The following is a 21,338-nucleotide window of genomic DNA, read 5'->3' on the forward strand; positions in this document are numbered from 1 at the left end:
CTGCCTGCACATTTAATTGAGTTTACAAATATTACTAGTAGTTGTGTTGTTGCGGTTTCTCCCCTTAAACATATACCCGAATGCAGCTAAGGCTCAATGATTTAGCTTCAATTACCAGGCACAGGCGTTTGAAAGAACTACACAAATGAAAGAATGCCTTTTTCTGTATACCTTGTGTGAATATGGGACATTTATTTTTCATGGCATGCTTTGATATTTCTGACATATTGTGGCAAAATAGGATAATTCATCCTTGAATACAATGGAAGCGTGCAATTAAAAACAATTTGCCGCATGGTGCATTTTAGGAGTAATTTGATTATTGGCCGGATTAAAATGAAAACCAGCAGACAGATGGCCTCCCAAAACTGAGTTTGAAAACTCCTATAACAAACATGTTTGATGAAAATGATACTGATTAAATATTATTATTATTGTTAGTAGTAGTAGTAGTAGTAGTAGTAGTACTAGTAGTCAGTCGTGGCAGTAGTAGTTGTCGTTGTAGTAGTATAATTAGTTGTGGTAGGTGCTTATTTTCGAAATCAGAATAGGCTCACGGTAGCTGCAGGAATAACGGGCATATAGTCAGGAATTTACGGTAGCTGAAGAATTCCTGGTTTCCTCCCATTCCCCCGCCTATCCTTGTTGTGCATGTTTGTGTGCGCGCTTCCCACTTCAAAATTACCGAAAGATAGGGGTGGGAGGGAAAGAATTACAGGAAGAAAGAGTAGTCCGGGGACATCGGAACCACAAAGATAGGTGGGTAAAATAAGACAAAGAGGTAGTTTTAAATGGATTCTGTTTTCACTTGCTTTAATTGTCTTTAAACTGGTACCGTAACGATTGGATTTGTGTGATGTACATTCAAGTGGGGGGGTTAAACGCTCGCATTTCCGTAGTCGACGAATTGCAAAGGTTGGGCGCTACTGGAAAATCTTTATTGAAGCCTATCCGTTAGGCCTGTAGCGAATTTGCTAATCCCGTGTCCAAAATCTGGATGCAAAAAGTATTGAGTGATTAACTGTGTGTAGGTTCGGTTGTAGTTGGCCAAATAAGTGCTAGGTATATAGCCTAGATCGGCTAACATTAGCCGAACTTGGCTAACAGTCTCCCATGGATTCAAGGTGAGGCTCGCCCATCCTAACTTGTCTGGCTTACGTTAGAAAGCGCAGTTATTTTTTCTGATACGCGTTTGCTTTGTCAAGTAAGTCGGTAATATAAAGTTCATTTATAGTGGTCGCTTTGTGTGCGTTTCTTTTTTTTGTTTGCGGTTTAGACGCATATAGAAAGCCAAGATATCTTGCAAACCACAAACAAACGTGAAATTACGTAGCTATTGCTAGTTTTCACTCAGATTTCGGTTCCCAAAGGTAGCGTTAGCGATGTTTGCTAATTTAAACTACATTAGCTTTTTGTATACGAGATAATACGCCTTTTTGTTTTAATAGTTTTGAAACTCTAGTATTAATGGTCGACGTTACTATTTATTTGCAACCAATAGTAGTCTAGCAAGCATACCTTTTAGCGCTGCTACCTATAAATTTAATTTAGCTAGCTTTGCTAACTGCATAGCTTGTCTAATTTACATTGGCTAACGTTACCTAGCATTCACGTAGCCTAACTCTGTATAACTGTCTATTAAAGAAATCGTAAGATAAATAATGTAAAAAGCTTAACTGGATGTATATTTACAATTACCTTATATTAGCTAGCTAGTAAACGTTAACGGTATACGAATGTTCACTTAATCAAACCTTATATTAGCCAAGTTCGCTACCAGTTTAGCTTTAGCCAGATTGGCCGGCTAGCTACGTGTTTTAGCTGACTACGGTTTGCTAGCTAATTGCTGTAACTATTTTAAAGACAGTTAAGGCCCATTATCCTTGTACACATGACCATGTAGCCTGTTATTTGCTATACTTTATTATATGAACAGTCATGTGAGTTTGCTTGAAATCCTTGGTGAGTTTACATGGCTAATGCTAACGTTAACTCAGTCACCAGGTCGCTAAATTTAAACTGCCCAGGTCCCGGCGTGTTGGTTGTATGTATGCGGGCATTGCTAGCTAAATTAACGTTTGTGTGGTTCCAAAACCAGAGGCTTTTCAGTAACGTAATCTGGCGCTGCATTCTCTCATAATTTATTTAGCTAACTTCGTTAAATGCTAGTTAAATAGTTGGACTTTCGTGTTGCTGTGTAGCGAAATTACATCTTAATATTTTATGTTTTAAAAGTTTAAAAGTGGTGACTGCTACCATTGCCTAAGCTTGTCTGTACAGCGACGCCTGGCATTCTGCAGATCCCGGAAACCGCTGGAACGGGGGGTAAGAAGGTTGAGGTTATTCGTATGGATCTGCTTGGACGCTCATTTTTTTAGCTAGGTTTTGATTTTCTTAAAACTTAACTTAGCAATGTGTGAGCTCGTGTTGACTGTTACAACAAACAGGTGCGCAGTGATCGTAGGAAGTACCTGCGGTATTTCCCATAAGTTCCAACCCCACCCCCCTCCGCCCTGTTTTACAACACTGACTACCTGCTCGATTTTAAATATTTCATTCTTGGCGCGGCCCTATTCCAGTCCGCTAGCTAGTGTATTTTATTTCTACACTTAAGATGCATTTGGAAGGTTTAGTAGCAGAAAATCCTGCAAGCATAATTCGTGAAATCATGAAATGGTGAATTCGCGTGTGTGTGTCGAGGCGAGATGTGATCTTTGCACTTGTTTGTGTTGCGACTCTGCTCATTGGCTGCAGAGTGTGTAAGGACGAGACGCTGGAGTTAAACGAGAACTTGTTTGGTGGGTCAGGGAAGAAAGTCTGTGCGGAGAAAAACGGTGACCAGGCGTGGTCTGTTTAGGTGTTTTTCCTTAAAACGAAGCGCTGCTTCTCCCGAGTTGTGGTTGGGGGCACATGGCACATTTTAACGTTTTTTTGTTGTTGTTTGTTTTGTTACATTGTTTGGGAACATCAGTATTCTCCAAAAGGCTGGACTTGATAAGGATATTAAGTCTATACTACATTACGGAATTCAGCTTGTGTTTCTGTTCGTCAAGTTAATGAATAACGGTCCGGTCAGTGCCATAGCTATGTGATTTATTTCTGTGTATATTGATTTATTCATTTTTTAAGATGTAATTTCAGTTGTAACTAATCGGAAATTAATTACGTGGTGATATGCGCACAACCGTGTGTCTTGTCTGCGTGTTTCGGGAGGGGCTGTCTCTCCCGGCTGTGGGGTATTCCCGGTGACCTGCGGCCATCAAGTCCTGACCTTTATTTCCCCGCCGTTGGAGGACAAGCACATGCATGTTCTGCCGATGAAAAAATGGGGGGTGGGGGGCGGGGGCGGGGGCGTAGACGTTTCAGTCAGACCTGGCCCCGCACGCTGTAAACCTGTGCGAGTATCGATCTGCTGACTGTTCTTCTGTCAGCCACTGCGTAGTGTAACTGGAGAGAATGTTGTGAAATTCCTCGGCACTGAGCACCTGGCTGATCTGGGTCGTGATAATGTCTGGGTTTGCGTCTTGGTATGAGCTGCATTCTGTACAGGCAGAGAGCGGAGATTGCGTTCGCACTCAGGCTCCCGTTTACTCATTAGCCACAGAAATGACTGTGCCAGTTTTCCCGTATCGGTGTCAGAAAGCAGCTGGTGATGTCAGCGCTGCTCCCTGGCCCAACAGACGAGGCGCGGGACCGCCCCCTTACCTGAGCGAGCTGAGGCAGGAAGTGAGCCTCTGCTCTCTGCTCGGTAAGCGGTGCGGCGGTGTTCTCTGCTTCAGGGCGTGTCCCTCGTCCAAAGTTCAAAGAGAAGGCTTTGTGAAAGGAAGGCCAGCTCTCTCGCTCTACCCCTCCCCCCTCTCTCTGGCTGTGAGCTGCAGGTGTTCTTACCTGCTTATATTTCACCTGCTGCTGGGACCTGCACCCTTCGTATATATAATTACTTTTTACTGTAATTACTTTTCACTGTAATTACTTTTTCATTCACAACGCCCAGTCCTGCTTCTCCAGGTGACAGACGCCAAGCCAATGGTGCTGCAGTTTGCTTCCTGTGCCGGCCAATGGCATTGCACTTTGTTTCCTGTGCTGGCCAATGGCATTGCACTTTGTTTCCTGTGCTAGACAATGGGCTTGCAAGTGTGATGTAATGTAACGCAGACAGAAACTTTGCCCGTTTATGGAGTTCCGGATCAAAAGAGAATTTCTCAATGAGAAACTGAATGGGATTTTCACATAACCGTCTGTCACAGTCTGTGTTTTAAAATGGCGTTTGAAACTTGGGTATTTTTATCTGTACACATTTCAAAGTGGCACTAGATCCACTACACTGAAAACAATTGAGTTTGAGGTCGAAATATGTACATGAGATGACTGATCCAAATTTTAGCTTTTATTTCCTGGTATTTTTATCTAGATTTGTTAAACAACTTAGAACATCACCATTTGTTTTAGACCACCCAATAGGTGAGCAAAAGTATTGGGACGTGTGACTGACAGGTGTTTCTTTTACCCAGATGTGTCCTGTTAGATTGATTGGTTAGACAAATAGTTCTGAATGTCTACTCTTAGTTTTAGCCTTGGGCTTTGCCTGTGAAGACTGCATTTGTGTTAGAAAAGATAAACCAACATGAAGACTAGAGAGCTGTCTTTGGGAGAAAATCGAGCCATTTTGAAGCTTAGAAAAAGAGGGGAAATCTATTGCACAAGCATTGGGGATCGAGCTTCCACAACAACTTGGGTTGTTCTGAAAAAGAAGAAACCCACTGGAGTAAGAACTCGTCGACCAAGGAAAACAACAACAACAGCAGTTGATGACAGAAACATTGTGAGAGCTGTGAAGAAAAAAAAATATCAACAGGGCAGGGGTGAAGGTATGTCAAGTGTTTGAAGAAGACTTGGAGAGCTGCAATATAGAGGCTATACCACACAATGCAAACGAGTCATCAGTAGTAAGAATCGGAAGGCAAGATTAGTTGGCAAAGAAGTACCGAGATGAGCCACAAAGTTCTGGAACAAGGTTTTATGGACTGATGAGGCCAATATTACCCTCTACCAAAGTGATGGAAAGGCCAAAGTGTGGGGAAAGAAGGGATCTGCTCATGATTCAAATACAAGCTCATCTGTGAAGCACAGTGGAGGAAGTGTCATGGCTTGGGCTTGCATGGCTGCTTCTGGAGTGGGCTCACTAATCTTTATTGATTATGTAACTCCTGATGGTAGCAGTCGGATGAATTCAGAAGTCTAAAAAAACATTCTCTCTGCCAACTTAGAGAAATGCATCCAAACTAATTGGGAGGAACTTCATCATGCATCAAGTCAATGACGGAGAAATCTAGGGAGCAAAAGTGGAAGGTTTTAGACTGGCCCAGTCAGTCATCAGACCGTAACACAATGGAGCAGAATTTACCTCCTGTAGAGGAGACTGAAGGGAACAGCAGAAAGACTGCAGTGAGAGCCTGAAAGCGTCACAAGAGAAGAATGCAGCCGTTTGGTGATGTCTGGGTCGCAGCCTTGAAGGGATATGCATCCAAATATGAAGTGTTATTTACTTTCATTGACTTAAATAGGCTACTCTCTGTTCTGATACTTTTGCTCTCTTAAAAATTGGGTGGTCTGTTACCAAAGGGGCTATGTTCAAAGTAGTTAAATAGATCTAAGGGTAAATACTGGGAAATAAAAGCTGAAATTCTGAACTCTTCTGAACTCACTAAGCAAGTGGCCTTGGTGTCACACTAGCTGCTTCAGAGCAACAGCTTCTGTCAAAGCTCCTGTTAGACCACACAGATAATTAAAGCAACCACTCTAACAACTTAAGAAAATTACTAATGAGAACACCAACCATAACAATAAAGATATTTACAGTGATATGCAGCTGTAAAAATGTCTCTCTCCCACAGAGGTGCATTGGTTAATCAAACTCGTGCTTTGTTTAGCAGTTTTGTTCTCGCAATAAGTTTTTCATTTGGTTTTGCACATTTTTGGCGATGCAGGGATTGTAGTAGCATTTGCCCGTGCCAATCGAGTGTTGGCACTGACTGTTGCTGACGTGTTAATGTGCCATTACCGTGTGTGCCTGGTTGTTCTTACATACATGTTTGTGTATGTCTGCATGTATGTGCTCTTTACGGCTTTAGATTGAACATGTTTAATAAGCACGTAAGGCCAGTTACTCTGGAAAAGGGTGTATGCTATATGCCTAGACATAAACATACTTATTGGAGTGTAGACGCCTGTGTGTGTCGTACACTTATCTTGGGTTGTTCAGTAAGTGGATTAGCAGTGAAATGCTGAAGTATTAACACAGTTACACCTGTGCAGTGCACCTGTGCGCATAACGGAACTTTTACATCGCCTCAGTAGGAGACTATGACCTCCCCCCCCCCGGCTGTTATGATGTAAACTCTGTGCTTAACCAAAACCCAACTCTAACCCAACCCCCTATCCTGTTGTGATGTCATTGCCGGGAATGTCTCACGAGCGTCCTCTGCTCCTGATTGGCTGCGGCCCTGTTTACCCCCCCCCCCCAGTGACCTGCGTGCCTGTGCTTGCAGGTGCAGGTATTTCAAACAGCCAAGGCTGGAATGTGCACAGGGGGGAGGGGGGAGTAAACAGGGTAACAGGGTGGACGACTGTGTGTGTGTGTGTTCACATGGTGCTGGCAGCTTTTTCTTTACGGGGGTGTCTCTCCAAAGCTGGGAGATTTAAAATTTACATTGGCGGCAAATTAAAAAAACAAAACCACATAGTTTTGCTTGGTACACTGAAACTGGTATTGTTTTGATACCTATTTTTTTGATTCAAACAATGTAGCAGGCTAGTCCTTTTGTAGTTATAAGCAGTATAATATTTTATACCATTTAACTTTCATAATATCCTGAAAAGAATGTATTCTGTGAACCCTGATTCACTGGTAAATGTCTCACCATGGTAAATCTGGTGTTGTATCAGTCAAAACGTCAAATCAGTTAATCTAGTAAAGTACATTAACACTGCACTGAGGGGGTTAATCTAGTAAAGTACATTAACACTGCCCTGAAGGGGTTAATCTAGTAAAGTACATTAACACTGCATTACATTGCATTATTGGCACTTGGCAGACGCTCTTCTCCAGAGCGACGTACAGTTGATTAGACTAAGCAGGAGACAATCCTCCCCTGGAGCAATGCAGGGTTAAGGGCCTTGCTCAAGGACCCAACGGCTGTGCAGATCTTATTGTGGCTACACCGGGATTAGAACCCCCAACCTTGGGTGTCCCAGTCCTTTACCTTAACCACTACGCTACAGGCCGCACTGAGGGGGTTAATCTAGTAAAGTACATTAACACTGCACTGAGTATGGGGGTGTGCTCTGGTGGTGGTTAGCAGGGCGGGGCTTGCTGCTGATTCATTCACATTTGTGGGATAGGGGAGGGGCTTGTGGGGAGTGACAGCGTGAGAGGGAAGGATAGAGAGGGGGAAGAGAAGGCTCGAGAGAGAGAGAGAGAGGGAGAGGGAGAGGGAGAAGGATCGAGAGAGAGAGGGGAGAAAGAGATTGAGATTGAGAGTGAGATGGAGCCGATTCCCCAGGCAGTTGAGTGTGAATTCTTGAGCAGCTGAGAGTGTCTGACATGCCGGGACACCTGCAGGAATGTGGCGGGGTGGGGGGGAGATTGGGAGATTGGGAGGTGTGTCCTGTTCTCTTTGTCCCGCTCCCAGCCCCGCCTGCAGTCTCCCTGAGAACGGGAGCGTAGCGGACTGTGTGTGAGTCAGAAACACGGAGTACAGTCACACAGTCATTTTGTTACTTGTACATTCCCACAGAGTTACATACCCTCCGTGTTCCCACACCGTCTCTGTCTCTGTCTCTGTCTCTGTCTGTGTCTGTGTCTGTGTCTGTGTCTGTGTCTGTGTCTGTGTCTGTGTCTGTGTCTGTGTCTGTGTCTGTGTCTCTGTCTCTGTCTCTGTCTCTGTCTCTGTCTCTGTCTCTGTCTCTGTCTCTGTCTCTGTCTCTGTCTCACACAAATATGTGGCTTCACTTTTAATGTATCCCTTATACCTCTCTATTATTGCCATTATTTTAATTTATTATTAGGAACATTACAGATGGCTTTCAAATAGGATATCAATTTTATACACATCACTTAACATTGCAAAACATGTAAGCTGTCTGCAAATATGATACACCGCGCTCCTCTGTACAAAATGGTCAACAGTCCCTGAACATCACGCTGCATCTACAGCGTTTTCAGACATTGAGTTCATTTGGTTGGCCAGTCCAAATCAATTTGCTCCAGACCAAAAAGATTCTTTTTTTGTTTTTACGCCTTAGTTGTTTAATTCTGTACCTTAAGTAACACAAGCCCCCTCCACTAATTGGCAACCTCTGTCAACCGTTTATAATCTTTACCCCAACCTGTTTATAATCTTTACCCCAACCTGTTTATAATCTTAACAGTAATGCAAATTCTGTTCAGAGTGAAAACAACATTGGCCTTGTGAAGCGAAGGTTAGCTTTACTGTGTGTGTTTCTAGCCTGTCGGTTTTCAAGTGGAATAATCTGCAGTTCTCCGGTGGTCGTTTTGTCCACAAATCGCAACTTTACACAATCATGTAAATACCTGAATACAGTGAATCCAGGAGATTGTTGCTGCTTTTGATGGCTTGATGGCTAGTGTTCACTGGACGGGGGGGTACGTTGTGTGACTTCACAAGACGCTTTGCAACATTTTAACAAAGGCACAGCAGACACAGCCTGGCGTTTATAGGATGCTCGCCGCTGTCTCTAATGCTTGCAAAGCTAAGGTCACCTATTTAGTAGCTTTAAATGATGCTGCCATGCTGAATTTGTTAGCAGCGCACATTACACCTGGATTTGAGTCATACTCAACACTGGTCACATCCGTTGCTTTGAGTGCTGTATCTAGGCAACTCGTATGAATTTTGGGATTAATTTTCATGTGGAATTAGGAAGCCTGCCGTCCTCACTCCGTCTGGGACGGTGTGTAGTCGGGGTTTGGAGATGCGCTGGGACGGTGTGTAGTCGGGGTTTGGAGATGCGCTGGCACGGTGTGTAGTCGGGTTTTTGGAGATGCGCTGGGACGGTGTGTAGTCGGGGTTTGGAGATGCGCTGGGACGGTGTGTAGTCGGGGTTTGGAGATGCGCTGGGACGGTGTGTAGTCGGGGTTTGGAGATGCGCTGGTTCCAGTAGTGAGCAGGACGGCTGGGCTGTGTCTGCTGTCTGCTGCTGAGTGTGCTCAGTGTCTGAGTGAGTGTGCTCAGTGTCTGAGTGAGTGTGCTCAGTGTCTGAGTGAGTGTGCTCAGTGTCTGAGTGAGTGTGCTCAGTGTCTGAGTGAGTGTGCTCAGTGTCTGAGTGAGTGTGCTCAGTGTCTGAGTGAGTGTGCTCAGTGTCTGAGTGAGTGTGCCCAGTGTCTGAGTGAGTGTGCTCAGTGTCTGAGTGAGTGTGCTCAGTGTCTGAGTGAGTGTGCTCAGTGTCTGAGTGAGTGTGCTCAGTGTCTGAGTGAGTGTGCTCAGTGTCTGAGTGAGTGTGCTCAGTGTCTGAGTGAGTGTGCTCAGTGTCTGAGTGAGTGTGCTCAGTGTCTGAGTGAGTGTGCCTAGTTGCTTAGTTTGGAGAGGCTTGCGTTGGGCAGTGTGCTGGTCAGCAGTGCAGCAGACTGTTGATGGAAATGGAGGGTTTTATGCACTTTCTTGCATTAGCGGTGAGTGTTGTAGCGGCAGGAACACTGGGTGCGTGCGTGAGGATACACAGAGGATTGGATGTGTGTTGTTTTCTCAGCCTCCCTTGCTTCAGAGGGAGAGAGCGATGGAGGGAGCAGATGGGAAGGAAAAGTGGAATTGGGCAAATTAACACCTGGTGAGGGGTGATGCAGTGGCGTGCATTAACACCGCGCCCAGAATAGCATCAGAACCGCTGTTCCCATCATGCCCTGGGGCTGGTGCCAGACACGCTGGCAGCGCTGGTGTGAAAGCGAGCTCTTCGTGTGGCTGTGTGGAAAGGGCTTCATGTGCAGGAGGAAGGAGCTCTCTCACTTCCCTCAGCTTGAGCGAAAGCAAGCGGAATGTGTACCTGTTTAACACGCGGGACAATGACCTTGTGCAAACCACAGACAACAATCCCATCAGCTCGCTTCTGCTTTTAGACCTGACCAGTCCTGCGTCTGTAATGAGCTCATTATTATATATCTATTATTATATTATAGTGCAATTACAGCGCAGCGACAGGAACTGTGCTTTAAACCTACCACACCTCACACTCCTGCCTCACACCCCACACTCCTGCCTCTCACACCCCACACTCCTGCCTCACACCCCACACTCCTGCCTCTCACACCCCACACTCCTGCCTCTCACACCCCACACTCCTGCCTCTCACACCCCACACTCCTGCTCTGTTACCACACCTCACACTCCTGCTCTGTTACCACACCTCACACTCCTGCTCTGTTACCACACCTCACACTCCTGCCTCTCACACCTCACACTCCTGCCCTGTTACCACACCTCACACTCCTGCTCTGTTACCACACCTCACACTCCTGCTCTGTTACCACACCTCACACTCCTGCTCTGTTACCACACCTCACACTCCTGCTCTGTTACCACACCTCACACTCCTGCTCTGTTACCACACCTCACACTCCTGCTCTGTTACCACACCTCACACTCCTGCTCTGTTACCACACCTCACACTCCTGCTCTGTTACCACACCTCACACTCCTGCTCTGTTACCACACCTCACACTCTTGCAGTTTCGTATCACTCCTCACACTCCTGTGATCTGTCCCTCTCTCAGAGTATGGAACTGTGTGAGAGTCTCCCCTCTCTGGGTATAATGGTCTGTACCCCCCCCCCCCCCTGGGTGTTATGGTCTGTCCCCCCCCTCTGGGTGTAATGGTCTGTCCCTCCCCCTCTCTCTGGGTGTGATGGTCTGTACCCCCCCCTCTCTCTGGGTGTAATGGTCTGTCCCTCCCCCTCTCTGGGTGTAATGGTCTGTCCCTCCCCCTCTCTGGGTGTAATGGTCTGTCCCTCCCCCTCTCTCTGGGTGTAATGGTCTGTCCCTCCCCCTCTCTGGGTGTAATGGTCTGTCCCTCCCCCTCTCTCTGGGTGTAATGGTCTGTCCCTCTCTCTCTCAGTGTGAGAATGGAGCCTTGTGAGAGTGCTGCATCTCTCCTGGCCTCCGTGCGGGAGCAGGAGGTGCAGTTTGAGCGCCTGACTCGTGCTCTGGAGGAGGAGAGGAGGCGAGCAGGCCCCCCCAGCACCCTGCCCCGCCCCTTCCCCCACCCGCAGGTAACGCCCCTCCTATCCCACAGGCTCCGCCTTCCAGCCATGCCCCCTTCAGGTCACCTGCCCGTCTACATCTCACTTCTCCACCCACTGCAGCCTGGTCCACCTCCATCCACTCCTCCAGCCACTGCACCATGGTCCACCTCCATCCACTCCACCTCTCCTCCACCCACTCACTCCACCTCTCCATTCTCTCCTCCACCCACTCACTCCACCTCTCCATCCTCTCCTCCACCCTCTCACTCCACCTCTCCATCCTCTCCTCCACTCGCTCACTCTACCTCTCCATCCTCTCCTCCACTCACTCCACCTCTCCATCCTCTCCTCCACTCCACTCACATCACCTCTCCTCTCCTCCACCCACTCACTCCACCTCTCCATCCTCTCCTCCACCCACTCACTCCACCTCTCCATCCTCTCCTCCACCCTCTCTATCCCTCTACTTGTCTTCTGCTGCTTGCATCGGTGATGTCACCAGAGTGAAGCGGTGTGTGCATCCCCTGAGTATGCATCCTGTGTGAGTGTGTGTGCATCCTGTGTGAGTGTGTGTGCATCCTGTGTGAGTGTGTGTGCTTCCTGTGTGAGTGTGTGTGCATCCTGTGTGAGTGTGTGTGCATCCTGTGTGAGTGTGTATGCATGCATCCTGTGTGAGTGTGTATGCATGCATCCTGTGTGAGTGTGTGTGTATGCATCCTGTGTGAGTGTGTGTGTATGCATCCTGTGTGAGTGTGTGTGTATGCATCCTGTGTGAGTGTGTGTGTATGCATCCTGTGTGAGTGTGTGTGTATGCATCCTGTGTGAGTGTGTGTGTATGCATCCTGTGTGAGTGTGTGTGTATGCATCCTGTGTGAGTGTGTATGCATCCTGTGTGTGTGTATGCATCCTGTGTGTGTGTATGCATCCTGTGTGTGTGTGTGTGTATGCATCCTGTGTGTGTGTGTGTGTATGCATCCTGTGTGTGTGTGTGTGTATGCATCCTGTGTGTGTGTGTGTGTGTGTATGCATCCTGTGTGTGTGTGTGTGTGTATCCTGTGTGTGTGTGTGTGTGTGTGTGTGTATGCATCCTGTGTGTGTGTGTGTGTGTGTATGCATCCTGTGTGTGTGTGTGTGTGTATGCATCCTGTGTGTGTATGCATCCTGTGTGTGTGTGTGTGTGTGTATGCATCCTGTGTGTGTGTGTGTGTGTATGCATCCTGTGTGTGTGTGTGTGTGTGTGTGTGTATGCATCCTGTGTGTGTGTGTCTATGCATCCTGTGTGTGTGTATGCATCCTGTGTGTGTGTATGCATCCTGTGTGTGTGTATGCATCCTGTGTGAGTGTGTGTGTGCATGCATCCTGTGTGAGTGTGTGTGTATGCATCCTGTGTGAGTGTGTGTATGCATCCTGTGTGTGTGTGTATGCATCCTGTGTGTGTGTGTGTGTATGCATCCTGTGTGAGTGTGTGTATGCATCCTGTGTGAGTGTGTGTATGCATCCTGTGTGAGTGTGTGTATGCATCCTGTGTGAGTGTGTGTGTATGCATCCTGTGTGAGTGTGTGTGTATGCATCCTGTGTGAGTGTGTGTGTATGCATCCTGTGTGAGTGTGTGTGTATGCATCCTGTGTGAGTGTGTGTGTATGCATCCTGTGTGAGTGTGTGTATGCATCCTGTGTGAGTGTGTATGCATCCTGTGTGAGTGTGTGTATGCATCCTGTGTGAGTGTGTGTGTATGCATCCTGTGTGAGTGTGTGTGTATGCATCCTGTGTGAGTGTGTGTGTATGCATCCTGTGTGAGTGTGTGTGTGTATGCATTCTGTGTGAGTGTGTGTGTATGCATCCTGTGTGAGTGTGTGTGTGTGTGTATGCATCCTGTGTGAGTGTGTGTGTGTGTATGCATTCTGTGTGAGTGTGTGTGTGTATGCATTCTGTGTGAGTGTGTGTATGCATTCTGTGTGAGTGTGTGTGTATGCATCCTGTGTGAGTGTGTGTGTATGCATCCTGTGTGAGTGTGTGTGTATGCATCCTGTGTGAGTGTGTGTGTATGCATCCTGTGTGAGTGTGTGTGTATGCATCCTGTGTGAGTGTGTGTGTATGCATCCTGTGTGAGTGTGTGTGTATGCATCCTGTGTGTGTATGCATCCTGTGTGAGTGTGTGTGTATGCATCCTGTGTGAGTGTGTGTGTATGCATCCTGTGTGAGTGTGTGTGTATGCATCCTGTGTGAGTGTGCATCCTGTGTGAGTGTGTGTGTGTGTATGCATCCTGTGTGAGTGTGTGTGTGTATGCATTCTGTGTGAGTGTGTGTGTGTGTATGCATTCTGTGTGAGTGTGTGTATGCATTCTGTGTGAGTGTGTGTGTATGCATCCTGTGTGAGTGTGTGTGTATGCATCCTGTGTGAGTGTGTGTGTATGCATCCTGTGTGAGTGTGTGTGTATGCATCCTGTGTGAGTGTGTGTGTGTGTATGCATCCTGTGTGAGTGTGTGTGTGTGTATGCATTCTGTGTGAGTGTGTGTGTGTGTGTGTATGCATTCTGTGTGAGTGTGTGTATGCATTCTGTGTGAGTGTGTGTGTATGCATCCTGTGTGAGTGTGTGTGTATGCATCCTGTGTGAGTGTGTGTGTATGCATCCTGTGTGAGTGTGTGTGTATGCATCCTGTGTGAGTGTGTGTGTATGCATCCTGTGTGAGTGTGTGTGTATGCATCCTGTGTGAGTGTGTGTGTATGCATCCTGTGTGAGTGTGTGTGTATGCATCCTGTGTGAGTGTGTGTGTATGCATCCTGTGTGAGTGTGTGTGTATGCATCCTGTGTGAGTGTGTGTGTATGCATCCTGTGTGAGTGTGTGTGTATGCATCCTGTGTGAGTGTGTGTATGCATCCTGTGCGAGTGTGCATCCTGTGTGAGTGTGTGTGTATGCATCCCCAGGTATTTAAAATGTTGCTTTTGTTCAGTAAGCCTGGAGAGTCACATGTCCCAGAGTTAAGAATGGGACAGTATTAGTGTAAATCAGAAACCTGTGTGCAAGTCCCTGCTGAGACTCTGTTCTGAGGGATGGCCTGAGGCCCTGAGGCCCTGAGGCCCTGTCTCGCTGGCGTTCTGTAGCGGTATGGCGCTAGCATGCTGCACTGACCCCCAGGCCCCGCGCTGCCCGGATCATCCTGCTCTCTGTCCCCGCCGTGTGGCCACAGTGGGTACTGCGGTCCGACGTTGCTGCTCTGTGCCGATGAATTGCTGGCCAGTGCCTGAGCTTCTCGCAGCAAAAACACGCCTAACTCGCCTCTGGCTTCTGTCCTGTCTGCCTCCTTTTCTGTCCATATGTAAACACAGCCATTCATTCATTTATTCATAAATTCACATTCCTGTCGGTGTATACAGGAGGGTGTATAGAGGACGGTTGCGCGGTAATGAGCAAAGGAACAGGTATGGCAATTTAGAAACTCTTGCGGTACTACACCAATATTATGAACGTGCTTTCTTTTTATAGCCTGCTGTTCGACTTGCGCTTCTCAGTCAGTAAAAAAAAAATCTGTGCCTTTAAGGATTCGGTGACGTCGCGCTTGTTTGTGACGTGTCGTCAGCGGAGAAAACGGACAAGCAGAAGCAGCGGTGTGGTCATGCACGCGCAGACTCTCAAAAGCGCGGGCAGCGGCTGACATTTCAACGGCACAGCTGAGAATGCGACGCAAACGCGCCATGACGCGTCAGCTGTGCTTCAAATTTTCATCTCTGAAACTGCTCGTCAAAAACTGTTAGTTCCATTGTTCGCGCATACAAACCGGCGCCCTAATACCCAAAGCCTTTAGTCATTGTGGCTTTAAAAACAACGAAAAAAGTCAATTGTTCAGCGGCCAACATGGAGCCGGTTTCCACCCCAATTTGGAATGTCCAGTTGCCGCGTTTTTGGGCGATTCCGGAGTGAGATTATTAGATTATTTGTGGCTTCACGGCGCTTCACTGGCGTGCTTGCCGTGCTGGCTGCTGCTGTCTGCTACACTGAGGCTTGCTTGTTTGCTTTTTCCGTGTACCCCAATGTGTGTCAATGAAAAGTAATTGGAATGGAATGGAAGTAAATTAGCTTGAAATGGTACTGAATTTGCATTTGAACTTGAAATGGCAAGTGAAAAATGCAATGTCTTCAATAAAAGGCAAACTCAGTTTCAAACAGTCACGTTCCATTTCAAATGGTAAAATGCAAACATTTTTAAACTTAACGAAATAAAATCAATTAATTGTGAATGTTCTGAATTCTATATTATTGCTGTGCAGATTACCTTTCTGCTGCCATCAATTTCTACCCATGGTGGCTGACCATCTTCTGCTAGTTTTAAAGAAGTGGTTGTGTCAAATATGGCAGTACTTCAGATTTAAAGCCAATGAGAGTCATGTCTGCCTGTGCAGCAGCATGTGCAAGATTTCACAAAGTCTTGTCTCTCAAAGGCAGGCAGCTCCTCGCCTGTGGCCAGCTTAAAGGAATACCAAAACCAACAGGTGTGATCGTGTGTCAGCTGGAAATATGTGGGTGCATCCGATCATAAACAAGTAATCTGATAATCCAGAGATGCCTCCCCCTGCCCATATGCACTTACTGTGCGTCACTTGGGATAGAAGCGTCTGCTAAATAAATGTAATGCAATGATCTGCTCAAGCTTTATTTGACTTGCCGTTAATGTCCATGTTGGTCTGCTATGGCTGCATCCCGCCTTTATCTGCTGGATGCCCAGGCCTGGGTTATATATGCTAGATGCACAGGTTCCTTAAACAGGTCACGGTTGTGCTGCTATTCTTGCTATTCCATTTTTTAGGTTTCATTTTAAATGTCTCTGCTTTTAAATACTTCTGTTAACTGCTTGAGTTCACATTTCAGTTCATGCTAAAGCATCTTGTGCTTCCAGAGTCTTATGTCTGGTGATGCGGAGATAGAAAGACTCAAAATAAGCCAAGGATACGTCAACGGGACACAGGTGAGTGTGTGTGTGTGTGTGTGTGTGTGAGTGTGTGTGTGTGAGAGTGTGTGTTTGCGTGTCTGTCTGTCTGTCTGTCTGTCTGTCTGTATTTCCAGATAATGCCTGATTAGCTGGGTTACTAACGCAGTGAATGCTGTAGTTCAGGACGTACCAGCATGGAAAACAGGAGGTTTCGTTTTGAATAATCCAGTTCAGCCCATGCGTTTACCTGCTAAGTTTTATTTAATGGTTTCACAGCATTCCTTTCGGTTTCGGTTTTGGAGTGGCTGGTTATTGGTGATTCCAGGGAGTGGCGGTGCTGACCTGGGCAGGGTTATTCATTTAATTATTTAATAAACTGAATTTGCGTTTCATTGGCACCAAACTGAAATAATGTGAAATGAATCCTGTGAGTCTTCAGCCATATCTGAACCATTCCTGCTCTCCGCTCACTGAACATCCTCTCAACCGCTCCCTGTCACAGATGTTGTTTGCAGTTATAACATGCTTTTATCTGCAACATTAGTGTGCTGAAATTGGTCCCGAGGGATACTTTCTCTCTTGTGTCCGCCGGAAGCTCTTGCACTTGTGGTCTCCATTATGGAAGTACTTATCTTTGCAAAGAAAACGTGCCCAGAACGATCTTAACCACTTAACCTGAAATAATCTGCACATTGGCATCTTTGGGATGTGTACCAGACTACCGTAAAGCACGGGGGACGCCTGAGGTTCAGAGTGAGTGGAGCTCTATGCTAATGACCACAAGATCCTATGCTTTTGATGAAAGAAAAAGGAAAACTTTTTCCTTCAATTTTATTACCATGTCAGTTCAGTTCTAAAGCCTATAGTCAGATTGTAGTATAGTTGTAGTTTTTCTACACAAGCTTAGTTTTAGTTATTTTTATTTTTTTATTTTTTTTGAATGATGAAAAAATGTTTTCCTGGTTTTGACGCAGCTGCCCCATGGTAGAGCAGTGGGATGGTAGAGCAGTGGGATGGTAGAGCAGTGGGATATCCGTGGGATGGTAGAGCAGTGGGATGGTAGAGCAGTGGGATATCCGTGGGATGGTAGAGCAGTGGGATGGTAGAGCAGTGGGATATCCGTGGGATGGTAGAGCAGTGGGATATCCGTGGGATGGTAGAGCAGTGGGATATCCGTGGGATGGTAGAGCAGTGGGATGGTAGAGCAGTGGGATATCCGTGGGATGGTAGAGCAGTGGAATGGTAGAGCAGTGGGATATCCGTGGGATGGTAGAGCAGTGGGTTGCCTGTGGGATGGTAGAGCAGTGGGATGGTAGAGCAGTGTGATGCCTGTGGGTCCTGACCCCTCTGTTGCTCTCCCACCACAGTACAGGATGTTGGACCCGGGTCAGGTGGTGCAGGAGGCCGTTACCGTGGAGGAGGACCCCCAGGATGCCCCCTCCGTGCCCGTGGAGGAGGATGGAACCGCACGCCGCCCTGAGACCGCGGTACGCCCTGCCATAGATATCTGCTCGAATCCACACACCTTACCATAGATACCTGCTCGAATCCGCACACCTTACCATAGATATCTGCTCGAATCGGTACACCTTACCATAGATATCTGCTCCAATCCGCACACCTTACAACAAACTTTAAACAACAAAAACCTACGTGGCAGAGATGCCAGGAAGAAGCCTTTACTATGAACTCAACACAAAACTAAGTGTCTGAATTATTTACCTTTACTTTTTTAGTCATTTGGCAGATGCTTTTAATCCAAAGCGACTTACAAGTGCATAGGTTCTTTCACAAGTTAAAGCATCACATCCATAACTAGTAAAATACACATGAAGGGCTGTTCTAAACAAAAATACAGTCATCGTAAGTGCCATTTTTTTGGGTTAGAGAAGAGGGATATGGGAAAGGGGGGGTGGGGGGAATCAGCAGGGAGGACTAAGGTACAGTTTGAAAAGGTGTGTTTTTAGTCTGCGTCAACATAGGGGGAGGGATTCTGCTGTCCTGACAGTGGTAGGCAAGTCATTCCACCACTGAGCAACCAGAACGGAAAACAGGCGTGTACTAACAAACAAATAAACAGCAGAATCACACAACAGTGACTAAACTTAGTTAAAACAGCACAAACAAGTGATATTTGGATAATCCTGGAGAAAATGCTACTAACACACTGGGGAACACTAATACAAAAGAAAATACTGACAGGCCTGAAGCCTTTTGGAACAATGGGCTTTGGACTGACGAAACCAAAATTGAACTTCATCATGGTTTAATAATTATTGATTGAAATGTTTAGCCGCGTGTGGTATGTCTTGTATAACGCCGTGTGTGTGTGTGTGTGTGTGTGTGTGTGTGTGTGTGTGTGCCGTGTGTGTATAACGCTGTGTGTGTGCCGTGTGTGTATAACGCTGTGTGTGTGCCGTGTGTGTGTGTGACGTGTGTGTGTGTGACGTGTGTGTGTGTGCCGTGTGTGTATAACGCTGTGTGTGTGCCGTGTGTGTATAACGCTGTGTGTGTGCCGTGTGTGTGTGTGTGCCGTGTGTGTGTGTGCCGTGTGTGTGTGTGCCGTGTGTGTGTGTGCCGTGTGTGTGTGCCGTGTGTGTGTGCCGTGTGTGTGTGCCGTGTGTGTGTGCCGTGTGTGTGTGCCGTGTGTGTGTGCCGTGTGTGTGTGCCGTGTGTGTGTGCCGTGTGTGTGTGCCGTGTGTGTGTGCCGTGTGTGTATAACGCTGTGTGTGTGCCGTGTGTGTGTGTGCCGTGTGTGTGTGTGCCGTGTGTGTGTGTGCCGTGTGTGTGCCGTGTGTGTGTGTGCCGTGTGTGTATAACGCTGTGTGTGTGCCGTGTGTGTATAACGCTGTGTGTGTGCCGTGTGTGTGTGTGCCGTGTGTGTATAACGCTGTGTGTGTGCCGTGTGTGTATAACGCTGTGTGTGTGCCGTGTGTGTATAACGCTGTGTGTGTGCCGTGTGTGTATAACGCTGTGTGTGTGCCGTGTGTGTATAACGCTGTGTGTGTGCCGTGTGTGTATAACGCTGTGTGTGTGCCGTGTGTGTATAACGCTGTGTGTGTGCCGTGTGTGTATAACGCCGTGTGTGTGTGTGCCGTGTGTGTATAACGCGGTGTGTGTGACGTGCAGTGTGTGTATAACGCTGTGCGTGTGTGTGTGTGTGTGCCGTGCAGGTGAAGAAGCCAGTTGCGCGTAACGTCATCCCCTCGGTGTCAGACAGCATGTCTCTGGATGGGGGGATTGCCCCCCCCATGGGACATGGGGGCTACGCCACAGTGGACCGCATGTACCGCCCCTCCCCAGGCGGGGTGGCGGACTACCCCACCGCCACAGTGCCCCGAAACTACCACTACGGCCCCCCTGTGGGGTACGAAGACTACCGGACCGGACCCCCCTCCGAGGCCTACTCCAGCCTCAGCCGCGGCGTCCGCATGGATGAGCGCTACAGGTGAGCGTCTGTGTGTCTGTGTCTCTGCGTCTGTGTCTGTGTCTCTGCGTCTGTGTCTGTGTGTCTGTGTCTCTGCGTCTGTGTCTGTGTCTGTGTCTCTGCGTCTGTGTCTGTGTCTCTGCGTCTGTGTCTCTGCGTCTGTGTCTCTGCGTCTGTGTCTCTGCGTCTGTGTCTGCGCGTCTGTGTCTGCGCGTCTGCGTCTCTGCGTGTGGCTCTGTGTCTCTGCGTGTGGCTCTGTGTCTCTGCGTGTGGCTCTGTGTCTTTGCGTGTGGCTCTCTGTCTCTGCGTGTGGCTCTGTGTCTGCGTGCGGCTCTGTGTGATGCTGGTGTTGTGGTGCAGGCCGGATGGGTACCGCACGCTGGATGCGTGTTACCGCGCGCCGCGGGCTCAGCTGGACCCGTACGCAGCGCAGCCGCAGGTGCGCATGGGCAGCACTGCAGACCTGCAGCGCTTCGTGCCCGAGCCCTACGGCCTGGAGGACGACCAGCGCAGCCTGGGCTACGACGAGCCCGACTACGGCATGGGCCCCCCCGCGCACTACGGCACCGTGCCCCGCCTGGGCGCCGCCCACCACGCGCCCCCCCGCCGCGTCGGGTGAGTCCGCATGTCACTCTCTGTGGGGGGGGGGGGGGATGACCTCTCTGTGGGGGGTGGTTTTATTACATCTGTTATAATGCTGTTTCCTCAGGAGCTACGAGGGCGCTCTGGACCGGGACATGAGTGACCTTTATTACTGGGGGGGTGGGGGTGGGGCGCCGCTGGCGCAGGGGGAGAGAGGCAGCATGGCGTCTCTGGACAGCACCCTGCGTAAGGGCCCCCCCACCACCTGGCGACAGCCAGAACTGCCCGAGGTCATCGCCATGCTCAACTACCGGCTCGACCCCGTCAAGAGCAATGCTGCCGCCTTCCTGCAGCACCTCACCTACAAGAATGACAAGGTACCCGCACCTCCCCTTTAAGACCAGCAGGGTGTCCCCACCTCCCCTTTAAGACCAGCAGGGTACCCGCACCTCCCCTTTAACCCCGGCAGTATACCCGCACCTCCCCTTTAAGACCAGCAGGGTGTCCCCACCTCCCCTTTAAGACCAGCAGTATACCCGCACCTCCCCTTTAAGACCGGCATGGTGTCCCCACCTCCCCTTTAAGACCAGCAGTATACCCGCACCTCCCCTTTAAGACCAGCAGGGTGTCCCCACCTCCCCTTTAAGACCAGCAGGGTACCCGCACCTCCCCTTTAAGACCGGCAGGGTACCCGCACCTCCCCTTTAAGACCAGCAGGGTACCCGCACCTCCCCTTTAAGACCGGCAGTATACCCGCACCTCCCCTTTAAGACCAGCAGGGTGTCCCCACCTCCCCTTTAAGACCGGCAGGGTACCCGCACCTTCCCTTTAAGACCAGCAGGGTGTCCCCACCTCCCCTTTAAGACCAGCAGGGTGTCCCCACCTCCCCTTTAAGACCAGCAGGGTGTCCCCACCTCCCCTTTAAGACCAGCATGGTGTCCCCACCTCCCCTTTAAGACCAGCAGGTTACCCGCACCTCCCCTTTAAGCCCGGCAGGGTGTCCCCGCACCTCCCCTTTAAGACCAGCAGTATACCCGCACCTCCCCTTTAAGACCAGCAGGGTGTCCCCACCTCCCCTTTAAGACCAGCATGGTGTCCCCACCTCCCCTTTAAGACCAGCAGTATACCCGCACCTCCCCTTTAAGACCA

General features: G+C 48.4%; 1 protein-coding gene across 8 annotated transcripts in view; it reads left to right on the forward strand.

Moving 5' to 3' along the window:
• Positions 1–627: 627 nt before the first annotated feature.
• ctnnd1 (catenin (cadherin-associated protein), delta 1) overlaps positions 628–21,338 on the forward strand; it is a 34,607-nt gene continuing 13,896 nt past the window's right edge. For 2 of the 8 annotated variants that reach the window (XM_061244548.1, XM_061244543.1), the window contains exons 1-7: positions 881–1,124; positions 11,127–11,280; positions 16,148–16,216; positions 17,548–17,667; positions 19,354–19,628; positions 19,968–20,222; positions 20,317–20,566. In XM_061244548.1, coding sequence (XP_061100532.1) covers positions 1,114–1,124; positions 11,127–11,280; positions 16,148–16,216; positions 17,548–17,667; positions 19,354–19,628; positions 19,968–20,222; positions 20,317–20,566 — 1,134 coding nt within the window. In that variant the 5' untranslated portion in view covers positions 881–1,113. Of the gene's footprint in view, positions 760–880; positions 1,125–2,304; positions 2,326–11,126; positions 11,281–16,147; positions 16,217–17,547; positions 17,668–19,353; positions 19,629–19,967; positions 20,223–20,316; positions 20,567–21,338 lie in introns of those variants that run through there. The other 6 variants (XM_061244546.1, XM_061244544.1, XM_061244549.1 and 3 more) reach the window with 6 other exon arrangements.

Source organism: Conger conger, chromosome 6, assembly GCF_963514075.1.
Source record: "Conger conger chromosome 6, fConCon1.1, whole genome shotgun sequence".
In the NCBI taxonomy this organism is placed as follows: Eukaryota; Metazoa; Chordata; class Actinopteri; order Anguilliformes; family Congridae; genus Conger; species Conger conger.